The 20,130-nt window shown below is 34.7% G+C and overlaps 6 protein-coding genes and 2 long non-coding RNA genes across 8 annotated transcripts; 2 read left to right on the top strand and 6 right to left on the bottom strand.

The window, feature by feature from the left end:
* Positions 1–152: 152 nt before the first annotated feature.
* Positions 153–2,402, bottom strand: LOC126918180 (odorant receptor Or2-like). Its single transcript, XM_050725816.1, has 5 exons — positions 1,183–2,402; positions 700–799; positions 509–619; positions 282–437; positions 153–206 (listed from the first exon to the last, which is right to left on the bottom strand). Exons 1-5 carry the CDS (start codon positions 1,977–1,979, stop codon positions 153–155), a joined length of 1,218 nt encoding a protein of 405 aa, XP_050581773.1. The 5' UTR covers positions 1,980–2,402.
* A 349-nt stretch (positions 2,403–2,751) lies between these two features.
* LOC126918179 (uncharacterized) lies at positions 2,752–7,773 on the bottom strand. The gene is made up of 10 exons (XM_050725815.1): positions 6,576–7,773; positions 6,237–6,336; positions 5,929–6,039; positions 5,635–5,790; positions 5,521–5,574; positions 3,789–4,663; positions 3,603–3,702; positions 3,422–3,532; positions 3,195–3,350; positions 2,752–3,119 (listed from the first exon to the last, which is right to left on the bottom strand). The coding sequence occupies exons 1-10, from the start codon at positions 7,382–7,384 to the stop codon at positions 3,063–3,065; spliced, it is 2,529 nt and encodes an 842-aa protein (XP_050581772.1). The 5' UTR covers positions 7,385–7,773; the 3' UTR covers positions 2,752–3,062.
* Positions 7,774–7,919: 146 nt separating this feature from the next.
* LOC126918253 (odorant receptor 82a-like) lies at positions 7,920–10,143 on the bottom strand. Its single transcript, XM_050725959.1, has 5 exons — positions 9,347–10,143; positions 9,187–9,286; positions 8,464–8,574; positions 8,226–8,381; positions 7,920–8,150 (listed from the first exon to the last, which is right to left on the bottom strand). The coding sequence occupies exons 1-5, from the start codon at positions 10,141–10,143 to the stop codon at positions 8,094–8,096; spliced, it is 1,221 nt and encodes a 406-aa protein (XP_050581916.1). The 3' UTR covers positions 7,920–8,093.
* On the top strand, positions 8,091–8,539 carry LOC126918279 (uncharacterized). Its single transcript, XR_007711296.1, has 3 exons — positions 8,091–8,130; positions 8,201–8,250; positions 8,333–8,539. It is a non-coding gene; the product is annotated as an uncharacterized LOC126918279 (long non-coding RNA).
* Positions 10,144–11,268: 1,125 nt separating the features above from the next.
* On the bottom strand, positions 11,269–13,600 carry LOC126918178 (odorant receptor 22c-like). Its single transcript, XM_050725814.1, has 5 exons — positions 12,368–13,600; positions 12,200–12,299; positions 11,633–11,743; positions 11,413–11,572; positions 11,269–11,333 (listed from the first exon to the last, which is right to left on the bottom strand). Exons 1-5 carry the CDS (start codon positions 13,165–13,167, stop codon positions 11,269–11,271), a joined length of 1,236 nt encoding a protein of 411 aa, XP_050581771.1. The 5' UTR covers positions 13,168–13,600.
* A 202-nt stretch (positions 13,601–13,802) lies between these two features.
* On the bottom strand, positions 13,803–15,884 carry LOC126918237 (odorant receptor 67a-like). Its single transcript, XM_050725931.1, has 5 exons — positions 15,001–15,884; positions 14,830–14,929; positions 14,363–14,473; positions 14,114–14,269; positions 13,803–14,033 (listed from the first exon to the last, which is right to left on the bottom strand). The coding sequence occupies exons 1-5, from the start codon at positions 15,882–15,884 to the stop codon at positions 13,980–13,982; spliced, it is 1,305 nt and encodes a 434-aa protein (XP_050581888.1). The 3' UTR covers positions 13,803–13,979.
* LOC126918275 (uncharacterized) lies at positions 15,097–18,164 on the top strand. Its single transcript, XR_007711293.1, has 5 exons — positions 15,097–15,260; positions 15,444–15,625; positions 15,708–17,687; positions 17,772–17,960; positions 18,034–18,164. It is a non-coding gene; the product is annotated as an uncharacterized LOC126918275 (long non-coding RNA).
* Positions 16,927–19,310, bottom strand: LOC126918246 (uncharacterized). The gene is made up of 5 exons (XM_050725949.1): positions 17,957–19,310; positions 17,786–17,885; positions 17,345–17,455; positions 17,096–17,251; positions 16,927–17,015 (listed from the first exon to the last, which is right to left on the bottom strand). The coding sequence occupies exons 1-5, from the start codon at positions 18,769–18,771 to the stop codon at positions 16,962–16,964; spliced, it is 1,236 nt and encodes a 411-aa protein (XP_050581906.1). The 5' UTR covers positions 18,772–19,310; the 3' UTR covers positions 16,927–16,961.
* Between the last annotated feature and the right edge of the window lie 820 nt (positions 19,311–20,130).

The raw sequence follows: 20,130 nt of genomic DNA, 5'->3' as shown, positions 1-20,130 counted from the left end.
TTCAGATTTCACTCAGAATATTAAATAAATTATGTAAATTTCAGGTACAGCTTCAGCATCCCATTTGGGACAGAATGTCTGGAAAAGTAAGTATTCAGTAGTAGACTAACATTATTTTATGGTAGTATTGTCAAAAATTATACATTTCATTACTAGTCTGTAACTGTTTGAAGTAGATTCAGATATACTAGCGACGTTTTTGCTACCTGGAAATGGTAAAGCATAAAATTTTAATTTAATTGTGTCATAATATTAAAACTATTTAAAAAATAAGAACTTACAGAGCTAAAAGTATTCAGAGACAATTCAATAATTTTACCAGCCGTTAGTTTTGGTGGATATTGAGATATAGAGATTAGTAGAATTAGGTCGTAAGCTCTCTTAGCTGGCAGCTGATACCATTCGATTTCATAGGAAGTTGTACCAATTTGTCTACACTAATTACGATCATTGAGAACGCTTAATAATGTAGAAAATGTGTAAATAAGCGAAATTCTTTTTTAACTACCTGTTCAGTGAGAAGTTCTCCTATGTAGCAAAATATAAATATATTAAATGTGAAGGAGGTCAGCAGAGTCATATAAGTCAATGTAGCGATTAGATCACTGTTTGCCCATTCCTAAAAAGTATTTAACATAATGACACTTTCTTACAATTAATCTTTAAAATATATTAAAACATATTAGTTCAATTGCTTGCCATTAAGCAGTAATATTCCAGTATACACATGCAAATCGTGCACTCTACGATTTCTGTTAAGCATATCTGATACAAAGCATCTTCGATGTTCTTTGAAAATCTGAAATTTTCATACATTTATTTCTTTATATAAGATTCTTTTCGTAATATAAAAGATTTCGTTATACATAAGAATACAGTCGGGAGGGGATTAAGTGTACAGGTGGAGTAGATATCAATGAAGTTTAACCGAATTAGTATTAGTAGTGTATTGATTATTACTGTATAGCATTATAATATATAGATTATTTATTAAATAATTGAAATTAATATTTACATTTTTTTGTAAACAGGTTGTATTTAATGAAACTTTATTGATACCACCTTGCACTACCTATCCATTTATTTTTGTCACTGACTGTACGATACATAAATTGTATGAAATGTGCATAAACTCTTATCATGTTAGAAATCTTATCAATTAACAACTTCGATATTCGTTACCTTAATGTTTCCGCGTGATCGTGCACAATCACAGTAAAGAGATCACGATCCTTGCTGCCCACTAAATTCTGCAATCTTGCTATTTGTATTTGAATCTGGCCACAAACATGAGTAACAAAAACTGCAGCCAAACCATATGCAACCGTGGTGATGCTATACATAATCATAGCAGCGAAGCAGTGAAGAAAGAACACGATTTCATACGTAGGGCTGGATTGCGTATCAAAAAACGGGTCGTAACCGATATAAGCCAATGGTTTAACTGTGGAATTCTCTTTAGTATTATCCTTGGACAAGAACTGCGCCACCGTGTGATAGGACATTCCACCTGTATATATAAAAACAGCGCACATGGTAATAAGCTTCCTGCTGACGCCCGCGTATTTTAACATAATCTGCCGATGACACGGATCCTGCACTCTCTTCCAGTCATTTTTCACCTGTCGAATGCATCTCTGTAGGAAGGTTCCTTTTCGGGCAAGGTAACTGTACTTAACTGTTGCAAATACACAGAAGCTAACCGGACCGAGCATTTTCATTTTCATATATAAATTTTTCTCTACGAAGAAGAAATGATGACCAGATGGCAAGATGATGAAGAATATGCTGGAGTAGCACGTGATCATGAGTACGATTGAGAGGAGCTGTTCCAGTCTGCTACTATGATTGTTAACGAGAGGCCATATTCCAATCAGCTTCAACAGCCATTGACACATCTGCAGCGTGTAATGTATGTCGTTTTTGTAATGGTTGTTTTTTAGTTGATCGTCAACTATGGTGTATGATCGATCATACATACTGATCGCTCTAGCGTGCACTGTCGACTGACCGATAGGATAGAAACTTTCAACACGATACTGTCAGAACGCAAGCGCGCGCTTCTCCGTTTCGATGAACTTCTTCACATGCTTCGTGAATGAGGGGGCTTCGTAGGGGAAAACTTTCTTCGGTGATTATTAAGCATGCACGTTTTTTCATCTTTTATAGGTTCTGTGTTCGCATGTTGGAGGAGAACTGTATTGTTTGAGTGGAGTTACAGAGCGCAGAAATCGTGTGATCGGATAATAAGTTTGTTATAGGTGATGACATATTTTATTATGGTTTCTAAACGACGTATGATGTGAAGTATGAATTAATATTTTTATGTTAGATATATATTTCAAGTTATAATATATATATTGTACTACTGTATGCCAGAACGTATTATACTTTGTGTTGAATACACATATTACACTATTAGTGTTTTAAATTGTTGGAATCTGCATATATATATATATATATATATATATATATATATATATATATATATTTAACCATTAGCGATATTTTCCAAGTTTTTCTGTCGAATGTTTTATGCAATGGATGTTTTGTTTGAAGAATATTATATGGTAACTTTTTACGTTAGCAGCAGCTTTAGAATTTAATTATACGTGATGAGGTTTATGAAAAGGGATGGAGATGTTTTAGGGATATTTCCAGCAATACTATTTTATATGTCTGAAAATGTAAGATTAACATCTTTTTTTTTAGTGGGTAATGAAGAGAAGAAAAATATAGGTATGGGAGAAAACGAAAGTTTAAAGTCCTGTCGCATATCGTTTCTAGAATTCAATCATTAATTTAGTTTTTAATGTCACCTTTTTCAATTTTCAATCGTTTACCGCACTATTCTGCCTGTTGTATATTGTAAAGTTTAATATTAAAATAATTCAAATTATTTCAACAATAAATATCTGATTTCACTAAGAATATTAAACAAATTATGTAAATTCCAAGTACAACGCCAGCATCACATTTGGGACAGAATATCTGTAATAATAATTTTTCAATAGTAGGATGGCATAATTTCATCTTAATATGATCAGAAATCGTAAGTTTAATTACCAGTCGGTAACTGTTCGAAGTAAATTCAAATAAATTAGCGACGATTTTGCTACCTGGAAACAGTAAAGAGTGAAACTTTGATCTAATTGTGTCATAATATTAATACTATATCAAAAATAAAGACTTACAGAGCTAAAAGTATTTAGAGACAGATCAATTATTTTTCCTGCCGTCAGCTTTGGTGGATATTGAGATATGGAGATCAGTAGAATTAGGTTATAAGCTCTCTTAGCTGGCAGCTGATACCATTCGATTTCATAGGAAGTTGTACCAATTTGGCTACACTGATTACGACCATCGATAACACTTAATAATGTAAAAGATACATAAATAAACGAAATTCTTTTGTAGCTACCTGTTCAGTGAGAATTTCGCCTATGTAGCAAAATATAAATATATTAAATGTGAAGGAGATCAACAGAGTAACATAAGTTAATATGGCGATTGCATCGCTATTTTGCCATTCCTAAAATATATTGCGAATAATATCTTTTCATAACTATAGAAAATAAGGAGATATTAATTGAATTGTTTACCATCATACAATAATATTCAAGTAAACACATTATAATCGTCGATTCGACAATCTCCGCCAGACATATTTCACGCAAAGCTTCTTCAACATTTTTCGAAAATCTAAAATATCCACGTGTTTCGTTCTCTAACATTTCCTTCATTTCATTCATAAAACTCTCATTGTATACTTATTTTACATTCCTTACCTTAAAACTTCCACGTGATCGTGCACAATAACAGACATAGAATCACGGCCGTTGTTCTTTCTCTTCTCGTTCTCCACCAAATCTTGCAATCTTGCTATTTGTACTTGGATCTGTCCACAAATGTGAGTAACAAAGATCGCAGCTAAACTGTACGCAACCGTTGTCACGCTGTACATGATCATAGCAGCGAAGCACTGGAGGAAAAACACAACTTCGTACGTAGGACTAGATTGAGTATCCAAGAACGAATCGTAGCCAGGATAAGTCAGTGGTCTAAATGTATAATTCTTCTTATTCCTTTCCTTCGATAAGAATTGCATTACCGTGTGATATGACATTCCGCCAGTATATAGAAAAATGGCACAAAGTGTGATGAGTTTTCTGCTGACCGTCGCATATTTTAACATGATCGTTCGATGATTCGGATCCTCTACCATTTTCCAGTCCTTTTCAACATGCTGGATGCACCGTTCAAAGAAGGCTCCTTTCACACCAAGGTAACAATATTTAATCGTGGAGGAGAGACAAAAGCCAACTGGGCCGAGCAGTTTCACTTTCACGTGCACACTCTTCTCCACGAAAAAGATGTGATAAAATGATGGTAAGATAATAAAGAGCAAACTGGAGAAGCACATGATCATCAGGATGACTGAGACAAGCTGCTCCAGTCTACTGGTATGATTATTAACGAGAGGCCACACTCCGATTGGTTTTAACAGCCATTGGCACATTTGCAGCGTGTAATGTATGTCGTTTTCATAATGTACGTTTCTCAGCTGATCATCAACTGTGGCGTGTGATCGATCATGCATACTGACAGCTCTGGTGTACAGGGACGACTGATCGACAGGATAGAAACTTTCGACACGATATTGCTAGAACGCAAGCGCGCGTCTCTTCGTTTGAACTCCTCCACGTGTATGCGCTTTGTAGACAAGGGGACACACAGTGGGGAAACTTTCGTCGATAATTAGCGAGCACTCATTCTTGTTTCTTCATTTGCAGGTTTTACATTCGTTGGAGGGTAGATCGAGTAGAGACATAGTGCAAAGAAATTATTTGATCGGATGATAAGTGTATATCGTCTACTTCTTCTATTGAAACATTTTTACGTATTATTGCGGTTCCTTAATGCAGTGAAATTTGAAATACGATTATATCGTGCGCCTATATTGGTATTGTTTTATATTAGCTATACATACTATACTATTGATGTTATGAATTAAAAAAATGTTTACGTAAACTGTGTTATTTTCTAAATTCATTTTTAGTATATTTGTTTTTAATATAATGTATCATATGATACGACTGTAAAAGTTTTTTATCTGTTCTTCAGTTTATATAAAATTAGATTTTCTATTACATCTTAAATTACATTTCCAAGTATCTCATTTTAATGAAAATTTAGCGTTAGTGTCCAACAAAGTACAAAAAAGAGAAACAAAAAGTTTAGGGGAACTTTGTGATATCATTTTTGACTTTAATATCCATACTTCTCTTTTAATATTCTCTTTAAATTCTTAACGTATAATCGTAAATTTAATTTTCAAGTATTTCTTGGATAAATCTATCTTCCAAATTATTTTAATACGTAACACAAGTACTTTATTATATTAAAATAATTCTAATCATTTCAACAATATATTTCGGTTTAAGCGCAGCGTATCCGATAAATCACGTAGAATTCAGGTACAGGGTTCTTTCCTTTACCATATCTTGGTAACTTTATTTAGAATTCAGTAACCGTTCGCAGCATGTTCAGGTAAACTAGCGACGATTTCAACACCTAAAAATAATAAACATTATTATTCGTTAAAAATTTCATTTTCAGTTCGGCATCACGTACAACACCAAAAGTGTTCATCGATAGAACGAGTATTTTTCCAGCCGTGAGTTTCAGTGGGTATTTCGATATGGCGAGCACCAGAACGATGTCACGAGCTTTTCTCCCAGGTAGATTATACCATCCTATATCGTACAAAGCGGTCGCGATTTCGCTACCCTGGTACAACACTCATATCTATTATGCCAATGGTTAATTATCCAATGGTTAAGTGTCTATGTTGAAACATGGAGTGAATAATGAGGCGAACAACTGTATGAATGAATCGGGCCTTGAGTGTATACTTTTTATAAATACCTGCCCAAGAAGAAGCTCTCCTACGTAACAATATATCAGTATATTAAAGGTGAAAGAAGTTAAAAGAATGATATACGTTGAGATCGCGGCTGAATCGCTAGTCTCCCATTCCTAAAATATATTGCTTTATAATTGTTGTTTTAAATGCATATACTGTGTTTTGGTATTTGAAATTATACATATGTTATGATACATATACGTGTAATATTAATTACATAATAATTTATACATAATTATACATATACGAGATTACGTTAATAGTATTTGTTATTTGATATACATAGAATAATAATTTGCGTTACTTTTACCATCATACAGTAATATTCGAGTAAGCATATTAGCAAGGTAGACAGCATTACTTCTATCAAGAATAATCCTTGTAATGCAATTTCAATGTTTTTCGTAAATCTGCAATGTCATAGTTATTTCTCCAGCAATATAATAATATATAATTAAAGGGTTCAGTAGGAAAGTCGTATAAGTGTACGTTTTTCTAGAAATGAATTAAGCACAGAAAACGATGTATAGAGGATTTTTTAAATGAATTTTAATGATATGCTTTAATGTCTAAAGGCACAAAGATTTTTCTATCAAACTTTGCTCACAATTTTCTTTTCTTTCTTTTCTTAATTATTTAACTGCTTTACCTCAGAATCTCCACGTGTTCACTCACGATAACCGCCAAATGATCCTCGATCCCATTTTCCAACGCCTTCCCATCCTTCTTCAGGTTCTCCAGCCTCAACGTTTGTATCTTAATCTGTCCACAGGCATGCGTAGTAAAAATCGCCGTCAAACTATATGCAGCCATCGTGATGTTACCTGTGACCAGAACGTAAACACAGTGCATACAATACACGATTTCATACGTGGGGCTTTCTTGAATATCGAAAAATGCCTCGTAGCCAGGATAGGTGAGCGGCCTGATCGTGATGTTCTCATTAATCTTCTTCTTCGACAGTAATGGCATAATAGTGTGATAAGACAGGCCACCGGTGTACATAAATGCCGCACATAAAGTGATCAGATTTCTGCCCATCGTTACGTATCGAACCATGATTGCACGATGATCTTTGTCTTGCAGCATCTTCCAATTTTTCTTTACATGTTTGACGCAACGACCGAGTTCTGAACTTTTTACGCCAAGGTAACCGTACTTAAACAGTGCAGTTACACAAAATGCTAATGGACCCAAGAACTTGATTTTCATGTTCATGTCTTTTTCATAGAACAAGATATAATAACCGAATGGCACGATGACAAATTGCAAGATTGAACAGCAAATTATGATTAACAACACAGACACTATTTTCTCGAATTTGTTCACGTGATCGTGCAGGAAAAAGTAGATGCCTAAAGGCTTCAAGATCCAATGACAAAATTGGAATGTGTGATATATGTCGCTTTTGTAATGGTTATTTTGTGGATGATCGTTAACCTCGTTGGAGGATCGCATGTTGACGCTTTCGGCGCACAGCGTCGACTAAACTCACTGAACGGTGCTCACAACGATAGTGAAAGGGATATATATTGGGACGCAAGCGCAAAACTGAATGAATGAAACTTTATTTCATAATCGATAGGTATTACGCGTATTGCAGTCACATGTTGCTCCTGGCTGGCTGTGTTTGGTTTTCCACTGTGGGGACTCGTCTCTATAGCGATATGTGGTCAATAGTTCTTGTCATTTTGCTTAACCTTGTTGTTTTTCTTGGGTCTCTATGGTCGAAGATGATATTTCTATATAGATAATTTCTAAATATATGATTTTAGAGTTTTACTATTTTTTTTATGCTACATTTCTCATGAATAATCTATTTCAATGTTTGAGAAGGAGATATCTGAAAGGATGTAAATGCGAGAAGGAAAGAAGAACAACAGGATTAATGTACTTTTAGTGCAATTGTAAAATTTTGAAACAAATTTTTGTGAAGTACTATTTCTATCTTGTTTAAGAAGTATGGATGTGAAGCATATAAAAAAATACTTTCGAATCATATAACACATATTTCTCCATGTTCAAAGTAAAGTCATTTGGTATCTGCGACACACATATATACGAGGTAAAAGAAATACTTATTTATATATTCAATTTTACATAAATATGTTTGAATAAAAAATCTACTAACTTTATTATCTAAATATATTTTTCTTACATGTGCAGTCTATATCATGGTCGTTTGACGAAGCATATTGAAATAGGTGAAAACAGTTTTTATTATCTGTAATTGCAAAAGATATTTCTTGAGAATTAATGATATTATTTTTTAAGAATTAAGAGAATTAAAAGGACATACATTACCAAAAGTGTACACGGACATGGTAATTATCTTCCCAGCTGTTATTTTAACTTCCATATGAGATCGCGAAATGATCATAATTATACTAAGGATATTTTTATCAGGCAACTGATACCAGTTCGTCATGTAAACCATGTCACCAACTTTCTGGCACTATCAACAACATAACCGGTAACTCAATCAATCATGTAGATAATTATGTTTAAGATTTTCGCTTAAGTTGCCCGTTTATTACCTGTTCCTTGAGTACTTCACCGATATAACATATTAAGAAAATGTTGAAAGTCATAGATAGAAATACCATAACATATATGATCATAGCCTGAACATTATGTTCAGACCATTCCTAAGGAAAATATAAATATTTTTAATTAGATCGACCATCTCTATTATCTACGTTGATAAGTATTACAGTTTCTTCTTTTTTGCCTCAATTTGTAAAACTTAAACAAAATTTTATATTATCATATTTGTTATTGTAGAGAAGATATTTTTTAATATCATATAATCATTATCAGATTGTAGTGGCAATAGTAAATAAAATGTATAAAAAGTTTGATGCTCAGTCTCTTTGTGGAATTGAGGCAGTAGTATCGACGAATATATAGCCAGACAAATTATTTTTAACAAGGAAACATACAAAAAAGTTACAAGTTTTCAGGACAAAGGCAAAATTTCAATGATTAATGAACATTGGATATTTATCAATAATAACAATAGTAAATGATAAATGATAATGAACATATTTGATAACTACTGAATAAAAGATATAATTCAATAATTATTGTTGGAAATAATGAAAGTTTCGTTTTATAATTCTTTTATCGATACTTAGGGTAGAATACAAATCTTTCCATTTTCCTTCGTTCTCCTCTAATTTATTTCAGAAATTTTGCCTCTGGTCAGTAGATCCATAAAATTACCATATATCTATATATTTGTTATTATATTAGCATACCGCAAGTATATAATAGCAGGGCATGCACATACCCAGCATACACTTGAACATTTCCATGAAGCATATTGGGCTCATTATACGTTCAATACGTGCTATCAAACTGTATTTAATATTATATTAGGTAAATTTATTAAAATATCAGGATAAAATAAAATATTACCTTAGAACTCTCAGATGATGTTCAACGATTACACCGATTTTGTTAATCTGGGCCTGCTTATTCTGTTGCTTGGTCTGATTTGTGAATTCGTCGACCCACGTCACCATTATGTTCAATTGACCAAGAGCGTGGCTTGCAAATACGGTAGCAAGACTAAAAGAACCTGCAGCGCCCGAACTCACTACAAGTGCTGACAGGAATTGTGTACCGAGGATTATGTCGTGTGTCGGATTAGTCTGAACTGCGAATTTATATGCCGGGCAAGGTAAAGTATAAATGTCCATGGTTTCGTTTCCGACTGTGATGGTCCGTCTAAACGCACCCAATACAATGCAAGTATATATCATGGTGCCCTGCATGAAACCTGCGCAAAATCCAGCTACGTAACGACCGAGTTTCGCGTTTTTCCACATCTCATGCCGATCCTGCACCCTCGTTATCATTTTCCAATCGGATCGCACACGTTCTATGCAATAATTTATATCCTCTTGACGTAACAACAGCACAGCATAATTGAACCCATCGACACACCAGTGGCTTAAAGGACCAAGCGTCTTGAGTTTCAAGTAAATATCTTCTTTTACGAGAATTATATGAAGAAAACCAGGGACTATTGTGAACAATACGATGCACCAACAGATCACGATTGAAATTTGCGCTAAGATCTTTTCGCGTCTCGTGGTAGAAGGTGAGTCGGGCCAAGCGCCCATTGGTTGTAAATACCATCGACTCAACTGTATGCTGTATTCACCGAGATTACCATACTTTTTCTTAGCTGCAACCAGCTCGTCTGCCATTGTATTCCCTGACCGAAGTTCCGAATGCAACTGAACCGGGGGAACAATAGTTCGCGTTGCTTATTGCTTGCGCATACTTCGTCAAAGGATTCGCGCCGATCGATTCGTCTAGTGACCTGCTACAACTTTTTGCTGTGAACGAATCTCAATGCGCTTCAAGCTGTTGATAGTAGTTTTATGAGTTGAGCAATATTGGAGGAGTGGAGCGGAGAAGGACTTGTACATTCGCAGAGGAGACATTTTAAGTGTGAAATATGATTTAGAAATCTAAAATGTGTCAGATCATTTCGGTGCACAAGTTGGTAGGTGAATGTGTAAAGTTTGGAATAATTCTGGACAAATAATCATTCTAAATTTTAATTATTGAGTTATAGTTTTGCTATCATAAGAAATAGGTAGATGTAACTTTAGTTTAGAAGAATGTGTTTTCAGATAGTGATGATACAGTATATTGAGTATATTGAGTATATTGAGATGACGGCTGTAACATCCGTAGTCAGTAATGATTTTAATATCTGTAATAGAAGACATTCGATTGAAGTACATTGCACCACGATTGATAGACACTTGTGCGTAAGTGCGTATTAGCTACAATGAAGTTTTAGAATTGCGCATGTGCTAACAGCATGGTACATGGAAAATCAGATTCGAGAAACTTACTGTCTGTGCAGTTGAAATCTCCTCATAACCACCTGTTGATTCAATCCGTAGCAAGGTATGTATGTGCATCTATACAATCCAGTGAAATTTCTAGAAATGTTTTTACGAATGAACATAAATATATTTGATATTGTTTGAACAAGTAAAAAATAATTAATCCATACTAATCAATAATAATTTCAAAAGCTATTTTAGATTAAAATAATAATCATTTCATATGAACTTTCAATAGTATTAATTTTTTAGGCCTGTTGTCCAATAATTAATTGTCTAAAAATATGATTAGATATAATTATAATTTTATCAACCATCTCGATGAGATTTATGCTATATGTTCTTTTTTACAGACACTGCACACCTCACAAGCACACATTTAATCATCATAAAAGGTGAAAGAAATATTTTTGTACCTCCAAATTGTTTCAACAGAAAAGTGATAAAGTTTATTGTCTAAGTAGATATACGTTAAAGATATGTGCAGCTTATGTCATCGTCGTCTGACATAGCATATTTAGATACCCAAAAACTGTCTTTACTATCTGCAATCACACGTGATTCCATGAATATTTTTGAGTGAACTTCTTTCAAAATTAAAAGGATTAAGAACACGTACATTAGCGAATGTTAATACGGACATATCAATGATCTTTCCCGCAGTTATTTTAACTTCCATGCTGGACCGAGAGATGATCATAATCAGATTTATGATATCTTGGTCAGGCAAATGATACCAGTCTGCCATATAAACCATGTCTCCAATCTTTTTACACTATTAGCATTTGAGTCAATGAGTTTAAAGTATTAGATTATGTTACCGTACGTTCATTACCTTTTCCATTATTATTTCACCGATGTAACATACTAAAAAAATGTTGCAAGTCATAGATATAATTATCATAACATATGCAGTTATGTTCTGAATATTATGTTCAGACCATTCCTGAGGAAAAGTAAATATTTCCAGTTAGATCCAACAACTATAATGTTCAGACGAATTTTATAGCCTTTTTATTGTTTTAATTTGAGGAGAAAATATTAATCAGACTTAAGTATTTGTAAACGCGATATTAGACATTATTCTTTTGAATTTTCAACATAGAAACGTACGAAACTTATTATATTGAAGGCCCACGGAGCGAAAGCAAATTTTCAAACAATTTAACACAAACTATTTTTAAATTTAATAAATATATCCAATGATTAATCAGCATATTTATCAATGACCATTATTATATTATTATAACGAATACTTAATAATTAATTTATAAATTCAAAGATTCTGTCACAATAAAAATCTCACTTGATAATTGCTTTTTTCATTTCATGGTAGAAATTTTGTTTCCAATCAGTGGTCCTATAGAATTACCATACACATTTCTTAATATGTTTAGCATACCACAAGAATGTAATAGCTAGGCATGCACATACCCAGCATACATTTGAACATTTCCATGAAGCATATTGGACTCATAATACGTTCGATACGTGCGATCAAACTGCATTTAAGAATACATTAGTCAAATTCATTAAACTACCAAAATAAAAATATAAAAACAAGTATTACCTTAGTGCTCTCAAATGATGTTCCACGATTACACCTATTTTATTGGCACCAGCATTATTATTTTGATCTTTCGAATGCTGATTCACGAATTCGTTGATCCAAGTTACCATTATGTTTAACTGACCAAGAGCATGGCTTGCGAAAACTGTAGCAAGACTAAACGCGCCAGCGGCGCTTGATGTTGCGATAAATGCTGATAAAAATTGTGTACCAAGAATGATGTCGTGTCCTGGATTAGTTTGAACTGGAAGTTTATACGCTGGGCAAGGTAAAGTATATACGAGGATGGTCTCATTTCTGACTTCGATGGTTCGTTTAAATGCTCCTAATACAAGGCAAGTGCAAAAGACGCTCCCGTGCATGAAAGCGGCGCAGAAACACGCGATATAGCGACCGAGTTTTGCATTCTTTAACATTACTCGTTGGTCTTCCAACCTTGTTATAGTCTTCCAGTCGGTTCTTATATGTTTTATGCAATAATGTATGTCACCTTGGCGTAGCAACAACACAGCGTAATTGAATCCTCCGACACACCAATGACTAAGTGGACCAAACATTTTTAGTTTGAGGTAAAGGTCCTCTTTCTCGAGCAGGATGTTTAATACTCCAGGAATTATAGTGAACAATGAAAAGCACCAACAAATCACATTTAAAATCCATGATATGAATTTTTCGCGGTTAGTAGTAGAATTTGAAGAGGGCCAAGCGCCTATTGGTTTTAAGATCCATCGGTTCACCTGTATGCTGTACTCGCTAAGACTACCAAATTTTCTTTCAACTGTTACAGGGTCGTCTGTCATTGTGTTCACTCAGCAATGTCGCCGTTGCAACTGAATCGAGGGGACAGTACTCTGTGTTGCCCAATGTGCGCGCATACTTTGTCAAAGGATTCGCGCCGATCGATTCTGTCAGTTGCAGTTTACCGCTTTTTGTGGCGGTAAATTAATCTATGTGCGATTCAAATTGTTGACACTTGTCGTACGAATTGGACAATGTACACGTAATAGAGATCGAGTTACATTTTTATAAAAAATACGTGTTAAAAAATCTTACTACAGAAATTAATAGGTGAAGGTAAATATTTTCTTTAAATAATTGATCTGCTTGGAATATAAATATTATACTGGAGTTCGTAGATATTGTCCGTATATGAAATATATACTTGAGTGCACGACCGTCAAGTTGATCCTTTAATCACTCATGTGGTGAGATACAGACAAATATTATTGCAAAGTACTATATTTTTCATTATTTTAGTGCAGTATTTTTATTGCACCAGATATCTCTTTTATTGTTCTTGAATTAATATGAGGTAACTCCCAAATGACAAGCGATTCGAAATGTCAAATGGTCATGTTGAAGCGTACAATGTATTTATTCGAAAGAATATTTCAAAAAATAGCATGGAAATACTTTTAAGATTTTAACATTTTTACTTTACAGTGATTTACAAATTTTCATTTATCTAGGCATTTATCATACTTAAAAATGAATCCATTTTTCTAAAATATAGTCTCTCAAATCAGTAGAATTTGGAAACACTTTTTGTCCGATAACTACTTTAGATTTTAAGAAGAAAATACAAAGGCAAATATAATATGATTTCGTATTTTCATGTAGTGAGAGTACGAAGCAGACTCAAATATGCGAATGCGGACTTTAACACCTGTAGCGGAGAAAATTCTACAAGAATGCGGATTATATAATTCAAAATAATCAACCAATAGATAAATATACGCCACTTACGCTGCAGAAACTGGCTAAAGATAATTCGACGAGTTTTCCAGCTGTTAATTTCGTGGAAGAGTTTGCAACGGCGAATATTAAAATCAGTCCCAGTGCTTTCTTTTGCGGCAAACGATACCAATCGATCATATAGGCCGATATACTAATATTCCTACACTGCAATATTGAAATTACAGTATTTTATCAGAATTGCATTTATAGTTCAGATAAAATAATACCAAACAATAACTTTCACAATAAGTAAATTACCTGTTCAGATAAAATTTCCCCAATGTAGCACAGGATGAAAATATTGAACGTAAATGATATGAGCAATGTGCAATAAGTCAATGTTCCTATAGTTTCACTTTGCTCCCATTCCTAGAAAACTGACAACAAAATATAAAAAATGTAATTCGATATATCGATACAGTAAAACTCCGTTTATATAAACTCTACTTATTTGAACAAAAATTTAGTTAGTAATTGTAAATTAGTAAATGTAAATTTAGTCAATTAAATGAATTTCGGTTGTTTGAATCTGCTAATGTGAACATGGATTCCTATTAGGTAAACGAAAGATCAAAGCTGGTGAAGAGAAACGTAGGGCCCTCATGATATGAATTTCAATTATATAAGGTATTTGTCAATATTGTCAAAATTATGCGTAATTATACAAGTTCGTATAAAAGGAGTTCTACTGTATTTTAATATCTTTATTAGCATCACTTCATTACCGTGAGTAAATAATATCCAAGGAAACAAATATTCATCGTACAGCCTATTAGTTCCACGAAACATATCTCGTTAAGAAGGTCTTCTATCTGAGATATAAAACTAAAAATTGTTTGCAAATTATACGTTTACGTAGTCTATACGATCTACACGAACATTGAAACACTCTTTACCCTAGTATATGTAAATGATGTTCTACAATATCGCCTAATCCTTGTTCATGGACGTTCAAGTTGTTTTCTTCTTCCAGACTACCGACAAGTCTTTGAAGCTTTTTCACGAGGATTCCAAATTGTCCGCACACGTGCATAACGAATACAGCAGCCAAGCTACAAGCACCGACAGTTACTGAATATATCACAAATCCAGCCAAACATTGCATGAGCTGCACGATTTCAAACGAAGGACTAGTCCGTGGATCCAGAAGACCGCGGTAAATAGGAAACGCTTGTGACCTCACGGTTTCGTTGTCGATGATTTCCGTGCGTTCGGTGCATAATGGCATCACGGTGGTATAGAAAAATCCGCCAGAATACATGAAGCCAGCGCAAAAGATCGCCAAAGATCTCCCAATTCTTGCATTATCTTTCATAATTTCTCTGTCTTCTTGTCGCAGTTGCGCGTGAATACGATCCCAGTCTGAGCGAATATTCTCGATACATTTTCCAATCTTGGCACCGCGAGAGACGAGGATGTAATATTTAATCGCAGCCATCACGCAGAAACTGAGCGGACCGATCATTTTGATCTTGGTGTCGAGATCGCCTGTTTTGTCGAGAAGAGTGCAGAGAGCGCAAGGTACCAGGAGGAAACTTATTAGAAAGGAGCTAATCAAGGTGAGGATGATGGAATTGATCTTTTCTGTTGGTGTGATACACAGGGAGATAGGCCAGACTCCGATTGACTTGAGTAACCAACGATTTATCTGGATGCTATACATCCAATCTTTGTCCCATGAATGGGTAGATGGATTTAGAAGGACGACCATACTGTATGGAATGATATCAACGAGTCGAAAGTGCACGCACAACTGAAGGGATGATGAACGGTGATACATCGATTACTGAAGCTTTCGACATCGCGCATGTGCTAATTTCGTTGGCTTTCTCTCAACAAACCTGATTCGAGCAGCTTGCCAGTGCAGAACTTACCTCCTAACCACTAGTTGATTCGATCCGCGAGGAGGTGTGTATGTGTGCACGACAAAGCCATATGTGCGAACGTATGGTATTGGAAATATTTCTCCCATGAATTCTATGTAATTTTTATGTGCGATATTTCAATGCGATTGAAGCGGTTACAATACGTTTTCCGTAAATGCTATCATTCTTTCTTTTCTGTATCTTACCTCATATTGTTGTATCACGTTTGTGATCTGAATCACAGTTACAATTCAACAAAGGCATATTGCATTTGTGATAAAGTTTAGTTTTCAATTAGTTTCAGTTGTATGTGTTACAGTAATCGCGTGAGTTAGTCACTATGCGTAAGATAAGAATGGGATGACGGAGGATAATTTGGACTTTTTCGCAGGATGGGATAACTGATCAGAGGTATGTTTTAATCACCGGTTATTTCGACCGCACACGGTAGCAATAGGTATACACGAAGTGTCGTTAGGTTTAATGTTAAATAATTGGTCTGGTTGGAATATATTGTACTGGAGTTCGTAGATATTGTCGGTGTGTGAAATGTATATTTCAGTGCACGACCGTCAAGTTGACTCTTCCATTACTTACGTTGAAAGATACAGACAAACATTATTGCAAATTACTATATTTTTCATTATTATAGTGCAGCATTTTTATTGCACCAGATATCTCTTTTATTGTTCTTGAATTAATATGAGGTAACTCCCAAATGACAAGCGATTCGAAATGCCAAATGGTTATGTTGAAGCGTACAATGTATTTATTCGAAAGAATATTTCAGAAAATAGCATGGAAATACTTTTAAGATTTCAAAATTTTTACTTTACAGTGATTTACAAATTTTCATTTATCATACTTAAAAATGAATCCATTTCTCTAAAATATAATCTTTCAAATCAGTAGAACTTGGAAACACTTTTTGTCCGATAACTAATCTAGATTTTAATAAGATACTAAAGCAAATATAATATGATTTCGTATTTTCATATAGTGAGAGTACGAAGCAGACTCAAGTATGCGAATGCGGACTTCAACACCTGTAGCGGAGAAAATTCTACAAGAATGCGGATTATATAATTCAAAATAATCAACAAATAGATAAATATACGCTACTTACGCTGCAGAAACTGGCTAAAGATAATTCGACGATTTTTCCAGCTGTTAATTTCGTGGAAGAGTTTGCAACGGCGAATATTAAAATCAGTCCCAGTGCCTTCTTTTGTGGCAAACGATACCAATCGATCATATAGGCCGATATACTAATATTCCTACACTGCAATATTGAAATTACAGTATTTTATCAGAATTGCATTTATAGTTCAGATAAAATAATACCAAACAATAACTTTCACAATAAGTAAATTACCTGTTCAGATAAAATTTCCCCAATGTAGCACAGGATAAAAATATTGAACGTAAATGATATTAGCAATGTGCAATAAGTCAATGTTCCTATAGTGTCACTTTGCTCCCATTCCTAGAAAATTGACAACAAAACATGACAAATGTAATTCGACATATCGATACAGCACAACTCCGTTTATATAAACTCTACTTATTTCAGCAAAAATTTAGTCAGAATTCAATTAAATGAATTTCGGTTGTTTGAATCTGCTAATGTGAACATGGATTCCTATTAGGTAAACGAAAGATCAAAACTGGTAAAGAGAAACGTGCGGCCCTTATGATATGAATTTCAATTATATAAGGTACTTGTTAATGTTATCAAAATTATGCGTAATTATACAAGTTCGTATAAATGGTGTTCTACTGCATTTTAATATCTTTATTAGCATCACTTCATTACCGTGAGTAAATGATATGCAAGGAAACAAATATTCACCGTACAGCCTATTAGTTCCACGAAACATATCTCGTTAAGAAGGTCTTCTATCTGAGATATAAAACTAAAAATTGTTTGCAAATTATACGTTTACGTAGTCTATACGATCTACATGAACATTGAAACACTCTTTACCCTAGTATATGTAAATGATGTTCTACAATATCGCCTAATCCTTGTTCATGGACGTTCAAGTTTTTTTCTTCTTCCAGACTACCGACAAGTCTTTGAAGCTTTTTCACGAGGATTCCAAACTGTCCGCAGACGTGCATGACGAATACAGCAGCCAAGCTACAAGCACCGACAGTTACTGAATATATCACAAATCCAGCCAAACATTGCATGAACTGCACGATTTCAAACGAGGGACTTGTCCGTGGATCCAGAAGACCGCGGTAAATGGGAAACGCTTGTGTCCTCACGGTTTCGTTGTCGATGATTTCCGTGCGTTCGGTGCATAGTGGCATCACGGTGGTATAGAAAAATCCGCCAGAATACATGAAGCCAGCGCAAAAGATCGCCAAAGATCTCCCAATTTTTGCATTCTCTTTCATAATTTCTCTGTCTTCTTGTCGCAGTTGCGCGTGAATACGATCCCAGTCTGAGCGAATATTCTCGATACATTTTCCAATCATGACACCACGAGAGGCGAGGATGTAATATTTAATTGCAGCCATCACGCAGAAGCTGAGCACACCGACCATTTTGATCTTTGCTTCGGGATCGTCTGTTTTGACGAGAAGAGTGCAGAGAGCGCAAGGTACCAGGAGGAAACTTATTAGAAAGGAGCTAATCAAGGTGAGGATGATAGAGTTGCTCTTTTCTGTTGGCGTGATACACAGGGAGATAGGCCAGACTCCGATTGACTTGAGTAACCAACGATTTATCTGGATGCTATACATCCAATCTTTGTCCCATGAATGGGTAGATGGATTTAGAAGGACAACCATACTGTATGGAATGATATCAACGAGTCGAAAGTGCACTCACAACTGAAGGGATGATGAATGGTGTACATCGATTACTGAAGCTTTCGACATCGCGCATGTGCTAACTTCGTTGGCTTTCTCTCAACAAACCTGATTCGAGCAGCTTGCCAGTGTAGAACTTACCTCCTAACCACTAGTTGATTCGATCCGCGAGGAGGTGTGTATGTGTGCACGACAAAGCCATATGTGCGAACGTATGGCATTGGAAATGTTTCTCCCATGAGTTTTATGTAATTTTTATGTGCGATATTGCGATTACAATACGTTTTTCGTAAATGCTATCATTCTTTTTTTTTCTGTATCTGACCTCCTATTGTCGTATAACGTTTGTGATCTGAACCACAGTTATAATTCAACAAAGGCATATTGCATTTGTAATAAAGTTTAGTTTTCAATTAGTTTCAGTTGTGTGTGTTACAGTAATCGCGTGAGTTAGTCACTGTGCCTAAAATAAAGATGGAATGACGGAGGATAATTTGGACTTTTTCGCAGAATGGGAAAGCTGATCAGAGGTATGTTTTAAATATTTGAAACATGATTTGCAGACGTGATACGTGTCAGACGATCTCATGCTGGTGAGTGTGAAGGTATATTATATATACTATTTTTTAATAATTTCACTGATATTCGAATTAGCGTTTAAATGTTATATCGAGGTTCATGGATATTGACTACAGCGGAATTATTCATTATGCGATGACGAAGGGAAAGCAACCCTTACTTTCTGTTTTTAACGAGTTTTTCTGCGCTTACGTGTCCTTTTATTCTGATAAAATTTCTTACGTTTATAGAAGATATGAAAGATATACACGATTTTCCGTTTTATATATAAACTAAAATATTTCCTAGGATGTTAAAAACCTGTTTAGTTGTTAAAACAAAAGTAAGGTTACAGGACAAAAGGAATAAATTATCTTTATCCATGAACTCCCGTATAGCATTACTAATATTATACTTACATTAAATATTTAATAATTACATAATAATTATAAACCATAAGGTTTAAGTTTAATGTAACAATTATGTATTAATATCTATAATAATGCGTTATAACTTTTCAAAAGGATAGACAATGTCATATATATGTAGTATCGTGGACGAAAGGTCTAAGATATCGGCCGAACCGTAAACAAAGTGGCGAGAGCCGCGACATCGTCGGGTACATCAATGTGTCGTCGGTCTCCTTTTTAAGTGGATAGTTTCGTGGAAAGGGCCTGCGTGACCCTGGCCACGGGCGTTTTCGGGACACGTGTTCCGAAGGACGGGAAAAGTCAAAGAGACGCTAGAAGCAGAGTTAGATGAGAAGCCGGAGAGGACGGA

Source organism: Bombus affinis, chromosome 7 (genome assembly GCF_024516045.1).
Source record: "Bombus affinis isolate iyBomAffi1 chromosome 7, iyBomAffi1.2, whole genome shotgun sequence".
NCBI lineage: Eukaryota > Metazoa > Arthropoda > Insecta > Hymenoptera > Apidae > Bombus > Bombus affinis.
The sequence above is the reverse complement of the archived record's forward strand: the minus strand, read 5'-3'. Positions and strand labels throughout refer to the sequence as shown.

Excerpts from the sequence above, each read along its gene's own strand:
- LOC126918180 (XM_050725816.1), bottom strand. The coding sequence starts at position 1,979 with ATGTATGATCGATCATACACCATAGTTGACGATCAACTAAAAAACAAC. Across the intron at positions 620-699 it reads TGGAATATTACTGCTTAATG|GAATGGGCAAACAGTGATCT; the intron begins GCAAGCAATTGA and ends AATACTTTTTAG. Across the intron at positions 438-508 it reads GAGAACTTCTCACTGAACAG|TGTAGACAAATTGGTACAAC; the intron begins GTAGTTAAAAAA and ends GATCGTAATTAG.
- LOC126918179 (XM_050725815.1), bottom strand. The coding sequence starts at position 7,384 with ATGCGATCCTCCAACGAGGTTAACGATCATCCACAAAATAACCATTAC. Across the intron at positions 3,703-3,788 it reads GATCACGTGGAAGTTTTAAG|ATTTTCGAAAAATGTTGAAG; the intron begins GTAAGGAATGTA and ends TGGATATTTTAG. Across the intron at positions 3,120-3,194 it reads CTCTAAATACTTTTAGCTCT|GTAGCAAAATCGTCGCTAAT; the intron begins GTAAGTCTTTAT and ends TACTGTTTCCAG.
- LOC126918253 (XM_050725959.1), bottom strand. The coding sequence starts at position 10,143 with ATGGCAGACGAGCTGGTTGCAGCTAAGAAAAAGTATGGTAATCTCGGT. Across the intron at positions 9,287-9,346 it reads CATCATCTGAGAGTTCTAAG|TTTGATAGCACGTATTGAAC; the intron begins GTAATATTTTAT and ends TATTAAATACAG. Across the intron at positions 8,151-8,225 it reads CCGTGTACACTTTTGGTAAT|ATAATAAAAACTGTTTTCAC; the intron begins GTATGTCCTTTT and ends TTGCAATTACAG.
- LOC126918178 (XM_050725814.1), bottom strand. The coding sequence starts at position 13,167 with ATGACAGACGACCCTGTAACAGTTGAAAGAAAATTTGGTAGTCTTAGC. Across the intron at positions 12,300-12,367 it reads CATCATTTGAGAGCACTAAG|TTTGATCGCACGTATCGAAC; the intron begins GTAATACTTGTT and ends TCTTAAATGCAG. Across the intron at positions 11,334-11,412 it reads ATTAACATTCGCTAATGTAC|ACAGTTTTTGGGTATCTAAA; the intron begins GTGTTCTTAATC and ends CAGATAGTAAAG.
- LOC126918237 (XM_050725931.1), bottom strand. The coding sequence starts at position 15,884 with ATGTATCACCGTTCATCATCCCTTCAGTTGTGCGTGCACTTTCGACTC. Across the intron at positions 14,930-15,000 it reads CATCATTTACATATACTAGG|TTTTATATCTCAGATAGAAG; the intron begins GTAAAGAGTGTT and ends AACAATTTTTAG. Across the intron at positions 14,270-14,362 it reads GGGAAATTTTATCTGAACAG|TGTAGGAATATTAGTATATC; the intron begins GTAATTTACTTA and ends TCAATATTGCAG.
- LOC126918246 (XM_050725949.1), bottom strand. The coding sequence starts at position 18,771 with ATGGTTGTCCTTCTAAATCCATCTACCCATTCATGGGACAAAGATTGG. Across the intron at positions 17,252-17,344 it reads GGGAAATTTTATCTGAACAG|TGTAGGAATATTAGTATATC; the intron begins GTAATTTACTTA and ends TCAATATTGCAG. Across the intron at positions 17,016-17,095 it reads CTTTAGCCAGTTTCTGCAGC|GTGTTGAAGTCCGCATTCGC; the intron begins GTAAGTAGCGTA and ends TCTCCGCTACAG.